This window comes from Cottoperca gobio, chromosome 3 (assembly GCF_900634415.1).
Source record: "Cottoperca gobio chromosome 3, fCotGob3.1, whole genome shotgun sequence".
Taxonomy (NCBI): Eukaryota; Metazoa; Chordata; class Actinopteri; order Perciformes; family Bovichtidae; genus Cottoperca; species Cottoperca gobio.
This window is the reverse complement of record NC_041357.1, coordinates 15,641,776-15,657,761: the sequence shown is the minus strand read 5'-3', so window position 1 is coordinate 15,657,761 and position 15,986 is coordinate 15,641,776. Positions and strand designations below refer to the sequence as shown.

The following is a 15,986-nucleotide window of genomic DNA, read 5'->3' as shown; positions in this document are numbered from 1 at the left end:
ACTCATGTCATTCCGTCCTGTCAGAGACAAAGGTCAGTGGGAAAGTCAAAGAGGTTGAGATCCATGTTTATACATGGATCGACCACAAGATTACTGAACAAAGCTGACATGTTGAAATAGCAATACCAAATGAAGGGCATGGTTAAACTCTGACAAAACTGCAGCTCTATAACAACAGTCCAACATTCCTCAGTGCCGTGATCGGACAGTACTATGGATATGTAATGACTTGTGATATGTTTTAAATGCTAAATAATACAAATAAAGGTGGCATGGTGCCTCAGTGATTAACAATAATAATGATGATGGTACGAAAGCTTTTATTACTGTTTGCACCCTGATGCACTGGCAACCTGTTCAGTGTGTTAAATATTAACTGTCCTACGCAGTTAAATATGATTTTCAATGGAACATATTGTCTGTTAATTGTGTTTTGAAAACGCCCAGAAGTACTGGAGGACATCTTCAAATTCCTTGTTCTGTTGACAGTTTAAAAGACAAAGACGGTTTATTTGTCATCACATAAGATGAACAATAAAAGCTTCAAATCCTCACCTCTGAGAAGCTAGACGCGGTTAATGTTTAGCTTTTTGCTTAAAAAATGACAATTAATTGATTACCAATAAGTACTTTATCAATCAACTAATGATTTCAGCTGTAATTCCGGTGCTGGGAAACAGCTTTTTAAATGCACAATGTCTGTTGTTTTTTCTCTTTAGAACAGAAACTATGATGGACAGAAAGAGACCAGATGAAATGATGTTTTCAAGCTATAATTGTAATATTGAAAAAAACCATGCATGATACCGTTGTCACTTTGAATGCCTGCTGCAATCATCTAATCTAAATCTCTCACTATTTTCCATCATCATTGCCCAAGTATTTAACACTTTTAATTAAATACAAAAATGTTTAACAATTACTGCTGCTTCTCAGGGGGGCATCACAGACCTGCATGGTAATGCAGGATAGTTTCATAGATACTGTATCCAGGCACTGGTGAAAGGAATTTTTACTATAAAACTTTTAAATTGTAGTTTGAACACACGTCTCTAAAGTATTGGTTGCAATATGCCAAACACACTCTAAATGAAGAAGGACACTGACAACTAGAGTGCACACACGCAATTCAGTCATAATCCTAAATGCAACATTTTTAGGATTACATATAGAAATACTATTTCATTTGTCCTCGTATTTTACATTAGACTCAACATTTAGTTTGTGATCTGAATACATTTAAATGAATTCCAGAAAAAAATATTTAAGAACGAACAACCTGAATTTCCACAAAATTCAAATCTTATTGTCTGTTTCTGATAAATGACCTAACTGACATTTCAAACCACTGCAGCCTGGCCCCTGTTAGTCTCTTGGCAAAGCTGTCCAACGCACGGTTTCCTTTATTGTAAACAACAACGAAGTGTGATATTTGAAAAAACACAGATGCACCACCGGTGAACTACGAGCCACCAATCATTTGTAGTCTGTACCCAAAGCGGCTTTTGAATCCCTCCTTCTCTTCCCACCTCTTCAAATTCATTGGCTGCCAGAGGAGTAGCGACAATGTTTAATGCACCATGCGGTGTCCGGACTTCAGTCAGTGAGAGGAAGCGTTCTATGTGCTTAGAGCTGTATTACGTGCAGAACATACTAAATAACGATTGTGCGTATATATTGAAAACAATCATCCCCTTTTCAGACAGCTACAGACCGATTTGTGCCAGAATGCGGGGTTGTTGCTGACCACCTCCTCAGCAGCTGTCTCTCTGTGTGGACTTTGATGAGGACGGCGGACAAGGACAAAATGCCACTACGGGAATCAGTCACTCACCGCTGTTTCGGACGGGGAAAAAAAACAATGATCTCCTTTTAAATATCTACTTTGGATCTACCTTATTATACATTTGGATTTTCTTTCTCCTCATAAGAGTTTTTCTCCGAACAGTTGTCCTTTTCTGAAGAACGGTGACTCACTGCAGGCAGAAGGCGAGCCGCTGCATCCTAATCAGACAGCGGAGAGGACTTCAGCTCATTGACATTACAGTCATACTTTTCCGGAGCACTTTTTTTTTTATTTCCACTGCGCTGCACTGTAGCCCGTGTGTGCAGCGGAGGTTTGTAGCTTTTCTTCCAGCGCGTAGACGGGAAAGAGGATACGGGTGGTAGCCTACTACTGAAGTGATTAGAGAATGAAACTCTCCCTGAATCCTGCTGGAACTGACTGTTTTGGTTTTTACAGTTATATTTTTAGGACTATTACAGCAGTTTCTTTTGGTAAGTTTACGTGTTTGTCTTTTGTGTTCTTTAGGTCTCCTCTGCTGTGTCATTTCCCACTGGAAGCCCTATCTGTTTCTCATTTCTCAAACGATTATTTCACATCCGTCCTTATGCGTGCGGATGCAACAGCTTCTTCCTAGGACCGTTGAATCTTGCATAGAGAGAAAGCGATAGAGAGACATGGGGCATCAGTGGAGAGAATTACACGGCTGTGCTGAGATGTTGGCAACTCATTTTCGAATTTTCATTGTAAAGATCCGGATTATGCGGATTTGTTAATGTGCGTAAGAGGCTAATTTTATGCACTCTTATTCAAATAGCTACCACATTAGGCCATCTTCAGTTGTACGCCTGCAGTGCCATATTATTAAAGTTGCCTTATTACAGTTTCAGTCGGCATGCTCATAATGTGTGAATGTGCCATCCTCACGCCAGGGTCAGGTCGTGCATTGAGATAAATAAAAAACTGCATTCTGTTTATAATGATACAAGTAGTAAATACACTACAAGAATAATCATTATTTCCCTTTGTATCTGGGCTACACCTAGTGTCTTCCCAAGGTTAACTAATTGACAACCTTCCTCCATAATTGTGGAGATGAATTACACATGAGCCCTGTTTCATTCGGTGGATCTGATTTCTTACTGGCAGAATGGCTGTTGTAGCTTAGTCTGTTATTATTTTGCTGACTAATTGTCACATATACATTATAACAAATATATGTTTTTTCTGTTTTCCTTCTTAGGTTGTATGAGGGAACATTTACAATGACTATTCTGTTTGAAGACTGGATCGCGATTATTGCTCAGATGAGTCTGGGCGCTCAGCTGAATATAAATTAGGTGTTCAGCACCACAGATTGCTGGAAGAGGCAGAGGAAGAGAGAGACATAGCAAAGACAATCCACAAAGACAAATGCCAAGGCCTCACATGATGAACATAACTCTTTATTTGATCCTGAATAATAGAAACACCAAATTTCAACAAAATATCAACAGGTCAAAGGAAGCGTAAACACAACACAGATTATCGCAGCTTTTACGGAGTGGGGATGTATCTTTCTATTTTCTTTTTCCTCCTCTTATGGGCTCAAGCCCTGACATTGAAAAACTTGAATTACTCTGTCCCGGAGGAACAGGGTCCGGGGACAGTGATTGGGAACATTGCCAAAGATGCCAGACTCGGACTCGAACAGGTTGGGCAGGGAGGACAGGGTAAGAAAGCCAACTTCAGGGTGCTGGAGAACTCAGCTCCGTATCTCATCGACGTGGACCCCCAAAGCGGACTGCTGTACACAAAGCAGCGCATCGACCGGGAAACCTTGTGTAAGAGAAACCCCAAGTGCCAGCTCTCCATGGAGGTGTTTGCCAATGACAAGGAGATCTGCATGATCAAAATAGATATTCAGGACATTAACGACAATTCACCCGTTTTCCCCTCGGATCAGATTGATATTGACATTTCTGAAAACGCAGTGCCTGGGACACGCTTTCCCTTGACCAGCGCGCATGACTCAGATGCAGGGGAGAACGGCTTGAAAACCTATCAAATAACACGCGATGACTACAATCTCTTTTCCTTGGAGGTAAAATCCCGTGGGGACGGGACTAAATTCCCAGAATTAGTTATTCAACGACCATTGGACCGCGAAGAACGTAGCCATCATACCCTTATTTTGTCAGCCACAGATGGAGGGGAATATCCTAGGTCTGGTAACATGCAGATCAATGTTAAAGTTATTGATTCCAATGATAACAGTCCTGTGTTTGATCAGCCCTCGTATGTTGTGGAAATTCCTGAAAATTCTCCTCCTGGTAAAGTGCTGATCGATTTAAATGCCACTGATCCTGATGAGGGCAACAATGGACAAGTAGTCTATTCTTTTAGTGGCTATGCCCCAGAGAGAATCCGGGAGCTCTTTTCCATAGATTCCAGAACAGGGGTCATAAAGATTCAGGGTGAAATTGACTACGAAGAGAGCCCAGTTATTGAGATTGACGTCCAGGCAAAGGATCTAGGTCCAAATCCAATCCCAGGCCATTGTAAAGTCACTGTTAAAGTGCTTGACAGGAATGATAACTGGCCGTCTATAGGCTTTGTGTCTGTGAGACAGGGAGCCATCAGCGAGGCAGCACCTCCAGCCACCGTCATTGCTCTGGTCCGTGTCACAGACAAGGACTCAGGCAGGAATGGGCAGCTTCAGTGCAGAGTGCTTGGTAATGTCCCTTTTAAACTTGAAGAGAACTATGATAACTTCTATACTGTGGTGACGGACAGGCCCTTGGACAGAGAGGGGCAGGATGAGTACAATGTCACCATTGTGGCAAAAGACAACGGCATTCCCCCTCTAAACTCCACAAAATCCTTCACTGTAAAGATTCTGGATGAGAATGACAATGTTCCTCGCTTTACCAAGTCCGTTTACCTTCTTCAAATACCTGAGAACAATATTCCCGGGGAGTACCTAGGTTCAGTTCTGGCGCATGATCCAGACCTCGGCCAGAATGGCACAGTGTACTACAGCATAATCAACTCCAATGTGAGTGGGGGTGATGTCAACACCTATGTTAATGTCAATGCTGCTAATGGAGCCATCTATGCTGTGAGATCATTTAACTATGAGCAAATAAAGTATTTTGACTTTAAGGTTCTTGCTAGAGATGCAGGATCTCCACACCTGGAGAGCAATGCTACAGTGCGCATCAGTGTTCTGGATGTCAATGATAACATCCCTGTCATAGTTCTGCCCCTACTCCTCAACGACACGGCTGAAATCCATGTGGCGCGTAATGTTGGTGTCGGCTACATTGTCACCACAGTGCGGGCTGTGGATAATGACTATGGTGAGAGTGGGAGGCTCACTTATGAGATCTCGGATGGCAATGAGGAGCACCTCTTTGAAATTGAGCCGGTGACTGGGGAGGTTCGAACAGCCCACCCATTCTGGGACGATGTGAACCCCATTGTGGAGCTGATTATCCGAGTATCAGACCACGGCAAGCCAACCTTGACTGCTGCCGCCAGGCTCATCATCAAGGCCTCCAATGGACGTCCTCCTGATGGACTGCCACGCACAAAAGACAATCAGAACTGGGACATGTCCCTGCCACTTATTGTAACTCTAAGCATCATATCTATCATGCTTCTGGCTGCCATGGTGACCATAGCAATCAAGTGCAAGCGAGAAAACAAGGAGATTCGTACATATAATTGCCGTATTGCAGAATACTCACACCCTCAGCTGGGGAAAGGCAAGAAGAAGAAGATTAACAAGAACGACATCATGCTGGTGCAGAGCGAAGTGGAGGAGCGGGATGCCATGAATGTGATGAATGTGGTAAGCAGTCCTTCCTTGGCCACCTCTCCCATGTACTTTGACTACCAGACACGCCTGCCACTCAGCTCACCAAGGTCAGAGGTCATGTACCTCAAGCCCACTGCCAATAACCTCAGCGTGCCCCAAGGCCACGTGGGATGCCACACCAGCTTCACAGGCCCAGTCACCAGCACTACAGACACACCTACTAACCGCATGTCCATCATACAGGTAAGGGAAATTGCACTCCTCTCCTTCACTGTTATGCCACCATTGTCACGTCACAAGCCTCAGAAAGCTCCCATTTCCTATATCAACATTTGCCCCTTGTTTTGTAAAATGAAAGGAAAAGGAGATAAGGACAGGCATAGGCAGAGAGGCCCAAGAGAATAGAGAGAAAATAAGGAAGGGAGGGGTGAGCATTAGAAGGATTAAACAGTCATTCTAGTGTTTCATAGAACAGAGCCAGTGACATCAACACAAATCAGTTGTGCCTGAAAAATGTCACGCCAGGCTTTTGAAATCAGTTTTCATGTAGAAATTTTTCATAAATCACTCAATCACTGTTGTTTTATTCCTGTGGAATAAAGAGTTTAGCCTGTGGAGGAGTTATAATCAGGTACGTGTTTATTTTCTTTTAGGACCAATCCATTTGAATCTCCAAATCCAATAACAATTGTTTTTAAGATATAGATAGAATCGGAGGGACGAAACCCTCTTTTTAATGGTCACACATGCAGAGCACACAGCACACACAGTGACATCTGTTCTCTGCTTTTAACCCATGCTAGTACCAGGAGTCTAGTACTAGGAGCAGTGGGCAGCTAATGTAAAGCGCCCGGGGAGCAATGGGAGGGAAGGGGGATGTCAGGTGCCTTGCTCAAAGGCACCACGGCAGGGCAGGAGGTGAACTGGGACCTCTCCAAGTAGCAGTCACACTCCAATTTTTTAGGTCTGGTCGGTGACTTGAACCGACCAGATACAGATTGAACCGATACAGTATATACTGTATTATTATTATTATTATTATTATTATTATTATTATTATTATTATTATTATTATACCTGTACACGGTAGTAGTAAATGCTATAATGTCATATCAGGAAAGGGAAGTCTATCGCTCCATCCGTTTACGGTTTCATGCCACTGTTTAACATCAGTCATCAAAATTCCATAGCTCCTTATGGTTAATTCTAGCGATTTTTGTTTCTTAGAGATTAGCAGATTGCACTTATTTTCACGCCTACTTTTTACGTCTTTGTGTAGAGTACTTGGATGTATAAGCCTCCTAACGTGATAAATTCTCTATGTCTGTGGCCTTAAGCCCATTAAAAGTCTGTCGTGTCAGACGAGGATTAAGACCTGCTTAAAACAGTGGTATGTAACACTGGGGATAATGGACAGTTGGAGCAAACCTTTTTACTAACCCATACCTATTGTTCTAAAGATATAAAACAATTATATTTCTAATATAATTTGATAGAAACAATAAACAGTCCCCCAGTGAGTTTTATTGGTATTATGTTCTGCCTATGGTCTTATACTATTTGGCACAATTGAAGAATGACATTCCTTCCCTTTTATATCCCGATGGACTGTAACTATTAGTCTCTCCATTAGGCTCTCTGCTGTTGTTTTGCGCTGGATGTGGATGTGACGATGACTGTGATCAGATGTGACGTGTTCCCACCACGGAGGAAGGCCACTGTCTGTTGTTCCCACTCTCAGTCTCAACCCTGCTTCTATTATGAGCCAGCTGCATAGGGCAAGGGTCATAAAGACCGTTAAGGCTTCCTAATCAGAGGGACAGAATAATTGCTGGTCCATTCTTCAGGCTGTTTCTCTGCTAATGTAGTGATGATGAATTAGACTGGTTGAGACTGTTGCACATCCATTTTGTGCACTTGCTTTTCTCTCACCCCTTCAGACTGTCAAAGGGAACACAAGCAGGAACAGCAACAATGAATTCCTTAGTGTCTTGTTTACAGAGGGTCCCCTCGACGCATCAGACGTGCAGGGTGCTCTATTGTATTATTCAACAGAAACCTGTGTAGAGGGAGATGGCCTGAGGCATTAAATTTCTTCAGAATCTGTACAGACGCATATCACTTTTCTCCCTCCTCCCCTACTCCTGCCTCCACTCGCTGTTTGTGTGGACAGTAAGTAACCTGAGTCAGAGGAGAGTGGCTATGGGAAAAATGTCAGGAAACAAAGACAGAATTCCCCTTCCATCGATCCCAAGGCCTCTCAGCCCATCTGTCACTACAGTTGCCACGGGACGAGAGGCTAAATAGGAAAAATAAATAAAGAGATGGATATAGTGGGAGGGCATATCGCCTGCTCAGTCAGTTTCACAAGGGCACCTTAGTGTTGCTGTCTTCATCTGCACCTAGTGGGGCTACTGTATCTGCCTGCATGCAACTCCCAGTCTCTCTCCACACTGCTGCTGGCCTCTAATGATGTTTTATAGTGGTGCACTGGCAGACAGGCTGGGCTTGGTCTTTATGTGGTAGAGGGGAATAATATGAACATATCAGCAGAGCTCTGCTGGCCTTATCATTGTCACCACCGTGCCAGCACCCGGCCCAGTGGAGAGCTTCATTTCATTTCTAAAGAGAATTCCTGGGATAAGGAGATGGATGATACGTAATGATGCCTAATTCCGCTTAAGGCGTTGAAGGGAATTACTTAGTGTGGAATCAAGGTTAAAACCAATCTGCTGCAAAATACTTCAATGCTCAGGAAAAAGGGATTTCAGTAAATTGTTCCAAAGAGTGAGCCTGCGCCCACTCTGCCTTGAATACTTCATTCTGTTTAGCTTAGGCAGCTGTGCCAGGCTGTGGCCCACTGACTGGTTCATAGGTTTTCTGCTCCTTTCTTCCCACCTTTTTGAGACTCTGTCCTCATTGTTACCAAACATTCAAATACTCCTGTGTCATTACTTTTAAATGGCCCATAATTTATCATATTGATTTGTTTTGAGTAGTAATTTGATTCACCATGAACCTATAATTAAACTGAATCCTGTCTCGGTGGGAGACCATCCGTGTTAATAAGGTGCAGGTTGTACAGAGGCAAAGAGGGAGTCTGAAAGGGTATAAAAGCTGCCTATAGGTGGCGGCATTCTGCCTTGTGTAGGGTGGTATTGAGATGCGGGTGTCAAGGAGAAATGGGGTTCTAGTCTCTGCTGATTCGACATTGTCACTTGTCACTTGGTAGGGAGGCTCCTTCTGCTGATAATGAAAAATGTCAGACATGAATATATTACAAACGCATGGAATATAGAATATGTTTCTGGAATGGCCTGCATGACACGGTTTTGTTACAATTGTTTTAAATAACAATTACTGAATTTACCAGGAATACACTGTTATGTAAACTATGCATGTAAATAAGAAAAAACAAATAACAATTGATAATAAACCACGGTCTTTGAATGGATTCTAAAAATGACTGCCAGTTATAAACTTACCGAATGAATTTAAAGAGTACGGAAAAAAACGCAGCTAAGAGGTGTGACTGTGATCATTTAAGTGGTGCATATACAATATAGGAGATAAAATGTTCACTCCTTTGATCTGTTTAGGTTAAGCATGTGCATGCCAACAATTTAGCTGAAGCAGATGTTGAAAATGGGTGCTTCCAGGAATGGTCTTACTCTGCATAATTTAGGGAGATTGTGTGTGTGTTTGTGTGTGTGGGTGTAACGTCATTGTGTATTCCAGGCATGTGATTTAAGCCTTTAGCTGGCAGGCTCCGTGACAGAGCCCCTCTCTTTTATGAGCGGGACAATCTTGCATTTGTCCGAACCTTGAAACACCCTTCCTCCAAGAAACACACACACACACACACACACACACACACACACACACACACACACACACACACAGAGATGCACATGTAACCGGGCTTGGGCTGCTTTTAAGGATTCTACTCGAAAACTCTTATCAAAGCCTCCGCTGTATATTGTATTGAAATTGCTCCCACACTTCAGTGGCCACTGAGGCAATGAATAGAAAAGCGCTCTTTATTTCATTTCGCTCCCTCTCCCTTCATCTTTAGATAACTGCTTTCCTCTGGAGCTTTCTATGGAATGAGTTTGGTAAACCTGTATGTACTGAAACCCGCTTGCTGACAGGATTGAGCAGCTCAGCAACTAGATGCAGTCAGTCTCAACAGTCATTTACAGGAATGAGAGACGGTTCAAGAAGCCATTTGTAAGTACTGTTCCTTTGTCCCCTAGTTGAGCTCATCTGGGCCACAAGGCCAGATATGTTTTATTTGAGCATGCCAGTACATTAAAAAATATATATATCCGCTCGCCTTAGGGTGTATCTACATATTTCCTCAAATAAACCGGCTGCTACTGTACATAACACTACATGCTGAAATTCTGAATTATTAATAGGCAGTTTTCTTTTTCTTCATCACCCCCGAGCTCATATGATAGATACAACTGAGATGAAGTGAAGTCAGACCACAGAATGTTGCTCTGGGGAAAAAGAGTAAATTATGTTATTCTATACAACTAAAATAGGAAAAATTTGTCATTGAATGTTTCGTTTATTATCTTCCATTAGTGGTATTTCAGTTTGCAGAGGGGCTCAGTACAGATGCGTCAGGATGTCTTGAAGCTGTAAAAGAAGTGTAACGCACAACACAAAACAGCAGCTATATTTGCATCTTCTTTCATTAATAAATCATAACGTTTAACAAATCAGAGGGGAAGCGGAATATGTCACGATAAACATCAGAGGTCTCTGGCTACACATTTGAGAAAAAAAGGGGGGGGAGGGCAGAACACGGGTAAGTGGGAAACCGAAGCTACTTATTTTCTGATGCAAGTGGAATTTGAGCATTTATTTACTTTTCCTGCTTTGCAACGTAAGGCAGCATGAGAGAAAGTGGAGATGACGAGTTTATCTGTAAAGTAGCCTGTCCGTCTTCTCTCTCAACACCTATCTGGTTATGATGTTTTTTGAAGTTTTGGAAAGAAAAACACGAGGAAATGATAAACACCACCAGTGTCGTCATCATTAAACTCACTTTTAATGTTTTCCATGTCCACATGTCCTTGTTGAAAATCATTAAAAACGGACTCGGGCTTAAGATTCTTCAAAGATTTACACAATTAATAGTTAATTTGCAGAAAACCAGAAATTTGTCTGCGATCGGAGGCCGCTGTGGAAATGAATGTTTTATTTATCACAAGTTCTCTAAAATCCAAGTAACCCTGCTAAATAATTGAACATAGGCCACTGACTATACTCACCACTAAACACAAGTAGCCCCTGGAACTCCTAGCAAACTAGAGTAAAGTCAAAACGGTAGATATAAATAGATATATAAATAGATAGATGACGGAAGACAATTATTTATGTATACAATAAATTGGTCTATTCATTTGGACACATCACTTATACTGTGGTGCATAATTTCATTATTTTAACAGACTTCCTGACCTGGCAATGTAGGGAAACACAGAGTTTTTGTATTTATTTTTTCCCAGAGTAGAGAAAGAGACAGGATATGAGAACACAAGTTGACCTCCGTGATAGCCAGATTGTCCGGACACATTAAACCAATTTACTTGGTTGAATAGGAAGCAGCGTATTGGAGATGACACTGGCACGATAATAAGACTGGATTGTCAGTGGACATTCGCCTTTTGAGTTATTGTGCGTTTGTTTGTGCCTGATTGTGTATGGGAGAGGGGAAGTGGACGATCACAACTCCTCTGCATAATTCACTGACACCGGAACTTCAAAATGTCATGTCATTTTGTTGAGCAGCTTGAGAGGGCCATTGTTTAGCTTGGTTTAGCTTCCATAGACAGGCATTTTAAGTGGTTTCCAGATCAATTCTTACAAGACTTAATAATAAGAGATTACTTTTCTATTCTACCGAGAGACTAAATTGTGGACATTTGTGTTTTGTTGTGGCTTTTTTCCTCCGTGACAGTGTATCTTCTTTTCTTGACCCTGATGAAACTGCATACCCATATTTCTGTTGCTTTTCAAGTGCACGCCTACACTAGAAGATCTGTGCATTTTCTACCTGACAATCCTTTAACTTTAGGGGTTTTCTTTTTGAAAAAAAAACAACTCCTCCAATACACGCTGTATTATAGAGGATAAAGAAGAAAGTGACAAAAAAAATATGTGCATGCCCCCAGTAGATTTTGAAGCATTTATCTTGGTGCTGCTGGCATTGTGCGCAAACAACTCAGGCACAAGGAACCTAGCATCAACAGAGGTCACAAAAACAAGAGAACAAAACATAACCTTCACAGTGGAGGAATCTAAGATTTAGCTGCCATGTCTATGTGCACGCACATGTACGCATGCACTGTGCTACCACCAGCTGTGCTCTGAAGCACCGGTCTTACTGGTTCCCTCAGATTGGAATGGGCTTCCCTGTAGGGGCTGCCTGCCCCCTGAGGGCTCTTAGATCCCACCTGGGGTCTTTAGACTTAGCGTTTTGAGCAGGAGGGTGCTGAAGCTGCAGCAATAGATGTGTGTGTGTGTGTGTGTATATACATATATATATTTATAAATAGGAGTGACCTCACATTAATGTGCGCTGAGATGCACAGTACACAGAGGGCTACATTGGCGTACATTGCACGGCGATGTACTCTTTGAACTGCCAGCAGCTGGGTCTCCTTGCTGTAAATCAAACACTTTCAAAGTCAAACAAAGTGGAACTGGCTCTACTGTGTCTTGGCACCAGTCCAACCTGAGAGAGCTTTTATTTCTGCCACATCTTCCTTCACTGTGCCCCCTAGGCATGTACTGTAGAAACAACACGCAGCTCAAAGAATGAGTTATGTGAATCTGCTCTCACCTTCTATCTCATTAGTATAAGCAAAATGATTTATCCCTTTCTCCCTGAATCTCTCTCGCCTTGTCCTTGCCTTCTACAGTTCAGCACTTCTTCAGCTTCATCAGTAATGTGATTAATTGATTGGAGGGATGTACCATGAATACCATCTCATTTTCTCTAATTTCACCTAACTACATGTCAAAACAAGTCGCTATAAGACAAGCGTCTTCTTTCCCATACAACCACTAGAGTACATTGCAGCAGTACTTCCCTAATTCGGAAACGACAATGTCACTGTGTGTGTGTGTGTGTGTGTGTGTGTGTGTGTGTGTGTGTGTGTGTGTGTGTGTGTGTGTGTGTGTGTGTGTGTGTGTGTGTGTGTGTGTGTGTGTGTGTGTGTGTGTCTAATAGGAGAGATATCCCACTGACTCTTCTGTTCCTGCTCATATCTGCAGCACAGTTTGAAATCTGACTCCCATGTCTAAAGCCCTGTGTGTGTCTGAAGGGAATTGACAGCCACAGTGTTTTGCAGTGGCTTTTATGTGTTTGTGGCAACAGAGGTGAATGAGTCAGCACTCTCAGATGTTATTGCCTAAACAATTGGTCCACTAAGTGGCGGACATTGCGGGCACAGAAGATTTGTCATCAAATGTTTGACTGTGTCTGCTCTTCAGGGTAGCAGTGGCGATGTTGAGTGCTAACGGCGTATTGAAAATGGTATATTTGGCCTTTCTCATCTTTTTCTATTGCACTACACAGGTACTGAATTGGCCCCTCACTGGGTTTGTGTCTTAGAGAGAAATCTTTTTGGGGCCTTTAGCATTCAGATCAATTGCTGGTTTGCTCCATTTCTTATAGATTTTTCCTCTGTTGGTACTGAAATACTGTATTTCATTATCTATCGCTCTGAGCATTGTTTAGTTTAAAAAAATAAAGTATTGCTCGCTCTCTCTCTTCCTTGCTCCCTCCCGCTCATGCTCTGACTCTTTTCCTTTCTGGGTTCCCTTTCTTTCTCTCTGCTCTTGTCATCTCAGATAAGCCACGCAATTGCTCATGTTACTGACGACCCAAGCCAAATTCATAATGATGAGATTATCTTGTCAACAGTACAGAGTGTATATGTCTGCCGTATTGATCTGCGCACAGTCTTAATAAATGAAGTACCACGATGGAAGCGTTGGCTCAATGATAACTCTGAACAGATCTTGCTATTTATACACTCTCAACACTGCTGAGATGATGAATAGAACGTGTGTATTCTGCCCTTCTCCTCTCTTTTCCATTTTTCCTCCTGTCTTTCCTCCTCTCCTGTCCTCTCCTCTTTCCAGATTGATGGCGCAAAACAGCCGCTCTCCCCACACGCATTGTCTGAAATTGCGTTAGCTTTGAGGTCACATTGACATGCTGAGTCAATGTACTCCCAGGTGGAGAGACATGGGTGCTGCTGTTGGAAAAGAAAACAATCAGATAGACGACAGGGGAGGGAGAGCAGAGAGGAAGAAATTACTAGCGCCGGAGCTTGGGCCTGTGTGTTTTTTTTTTTTTTTTTTAATGAAGGGGGGTTTATCTGTGCATTTGAAGAGAAGGTCAGCAGGGCTTGAGATTATGTGTGATTGTTACTTCTGTGGGCTAGCTGATTAATGCTAAATCTGGTCTGACAGATTCTTAATGCGCCATAGACACACTTAAAAGAGACTCAGAGGAACTGGCGTCCAACACTTGACAACAGAGCATTACCCTAAAGCCTTTTCTGTCCGTTTTTACCCAGGTGTATGGACAGTATCCTTCCTGTCTTCTATTACTCTTTTTCCCGGCCCCTCCTTTGCTCAGTGACCTCTGACCTGATACATATACAGCAGATAGGTCACCTTGAAGTAAAACTACACATTGTGTGTGTGTGTGTGTGTGTGTGTGTGTGCATAGAGAGACAGAGAGGGAGAACGTGTGTGTGTGTGTGTGCATAGAGAGACAGAGAGGGAGAACCCGTGTGTGTGTGTGTGTGTGTGTGTGTGTGTGTGTGTGTGTGTGTGCATAGAGAGACAGAGAGGGAGAACCCAGGTGTGTGTGTGTGTGCATAGAGAGACAGAGAGGGAGAACCCGTGTGTGTGCATAGAGAGACAGAGAGGGAGAACCCGTGTGTGTGTGCGTGTGTGCACTTGTGCATGTATTGATATTAGACATGTGTGCTTGCATTCTCTGGCCTTGGTTCTGGGCTTTGGGGAAATATCTGAAATCCTTTCATCTACGAAACGGTTCTTCCTCCATCAATTCAAATGGAATAATTTCTGTCTTGTTAACCTGCTAACTAGATCACATTTTGTGGATGGTTTGTTTACACACAACATTTTTAAATTCTTGTATCTTCAGTCAAATTTCATACAAATAGTTGATAATTACATCAGCTTTAAAGCGTATTAAGGGAGTCTTTTAAAACTCTGTTTTTAGATGACAAGCCTGCAAACACTCAACCTTTTCTGAAGAACTTAAAGCTGGCTTACTTTCAATAATGAGCACACTTATTTAGCTATTACTATAAACACTGAAAGATGCAGACTTTTTGTTTTAATTTATTTTAAGAAGGCATTTTTGCAATCTATTATGATTGATCACATTATTTCATTCAGTGACAACTCTTTATTTGTATTAAGCCCATCACATGAAGAGGAAATATTAAGATCAAAAGTTTTCGGCACCTCTAAAGCTCCCAAATGAAATGGTTGTATCTTCTTTGTTTAACCAAAACCTGTCGAAACGACATGTTTTACGTGTCAAACTATTTCTTGGCCAGAAGCAGTATTTCCTGGAGTCGTGGCCATGACGTACATATTTAGACTTGATCGCAGCATCGATCTTCTCAACTGACTCTCAGAAAGAAGTGCATTATTTACCAAACTGTCAAAACTATTGCTTTTATAGGCTTCCTGCTCAATAAGTATACTACATCTGCTCTTGTTTGTTTAAGTTCATGCACGCATGTCTTAAAATATACAGTATGACGGGCCTGTTACCTCTGCACCTTTTTGGATTTTAGGGCTGAGTTGGCTTGGGATTAATGAGGGTCAAGCAAGGTCAGTGCTGACTCAAAGCCGTTGTAACTATTAATTAGCAAGTACTGAATGATTAGTAGCTTTCACACCAAGGTCACATACGGAACCCTTTCCTTTCTTTTACTGCTTTCCTCAACAGTGTATAAATAATTCAACATCAAGTAAAGTCCTCTGTTTCCCACTCCTCTTATATTTTTTTCCCAAAGATTTTCCTTGATCAATAATCATAAAACTGGTCCCAACTGTAAGCTACCTACACCAGCTGGTTAAATGTGTCTACACATAACAAGTAGTGAGGGAAAACAACACCGCTATTTTAGGAGAAACTGGCAGACTGCTGTGTCAGGGGTTTTAGTGTGTTGGAATACATATCTATGCCAAAAGCTACATTTATCGTTTACTCCTGGGGCTAAACTGCCACAGATGTGTATTGTGTTGATGGGACTACAAACCTGCTGTCTTGTGTCGCCCTTCCTCTTCAGAGCAGAAAGGTTTCCTGTGAAATGTCAGCTGAGA

At 42.1% G+C, this 15,986-nt stretch overlaps 1 protein-coding gene across 2 annotated transcripts in view; it reads left to right on the top strand.

Annotated features, from left to right (window-relative positions):
* The first annotated feature begins 1,618 nt into the window (after window positions 1-1,618).
* Window positions 1,619-15,986, top strand: part of pcdh17 (protocadherin 17) — a 51,074-nt gene continuing 36,706 nt past the window's right edge. For both annotated transcript variants that reach the window (XM_029459789.1, XM_029459780.1), the window contains exons 1-2: window positions 1,619-2,277; window positions 3,027-5,828. In XM_029459789.1, the coding sequence (XP_029315649.1) occupies window positions 3,333-5,828 (2,496 nt within the window). In that variant the 5' untranslated portion in view covers window positions 1,619-2,277; window positions 3,027-3,332. The remainder of the gene's footprint in view (window positions 2,278-3,026; window positions 5,829-15,986) is intronic.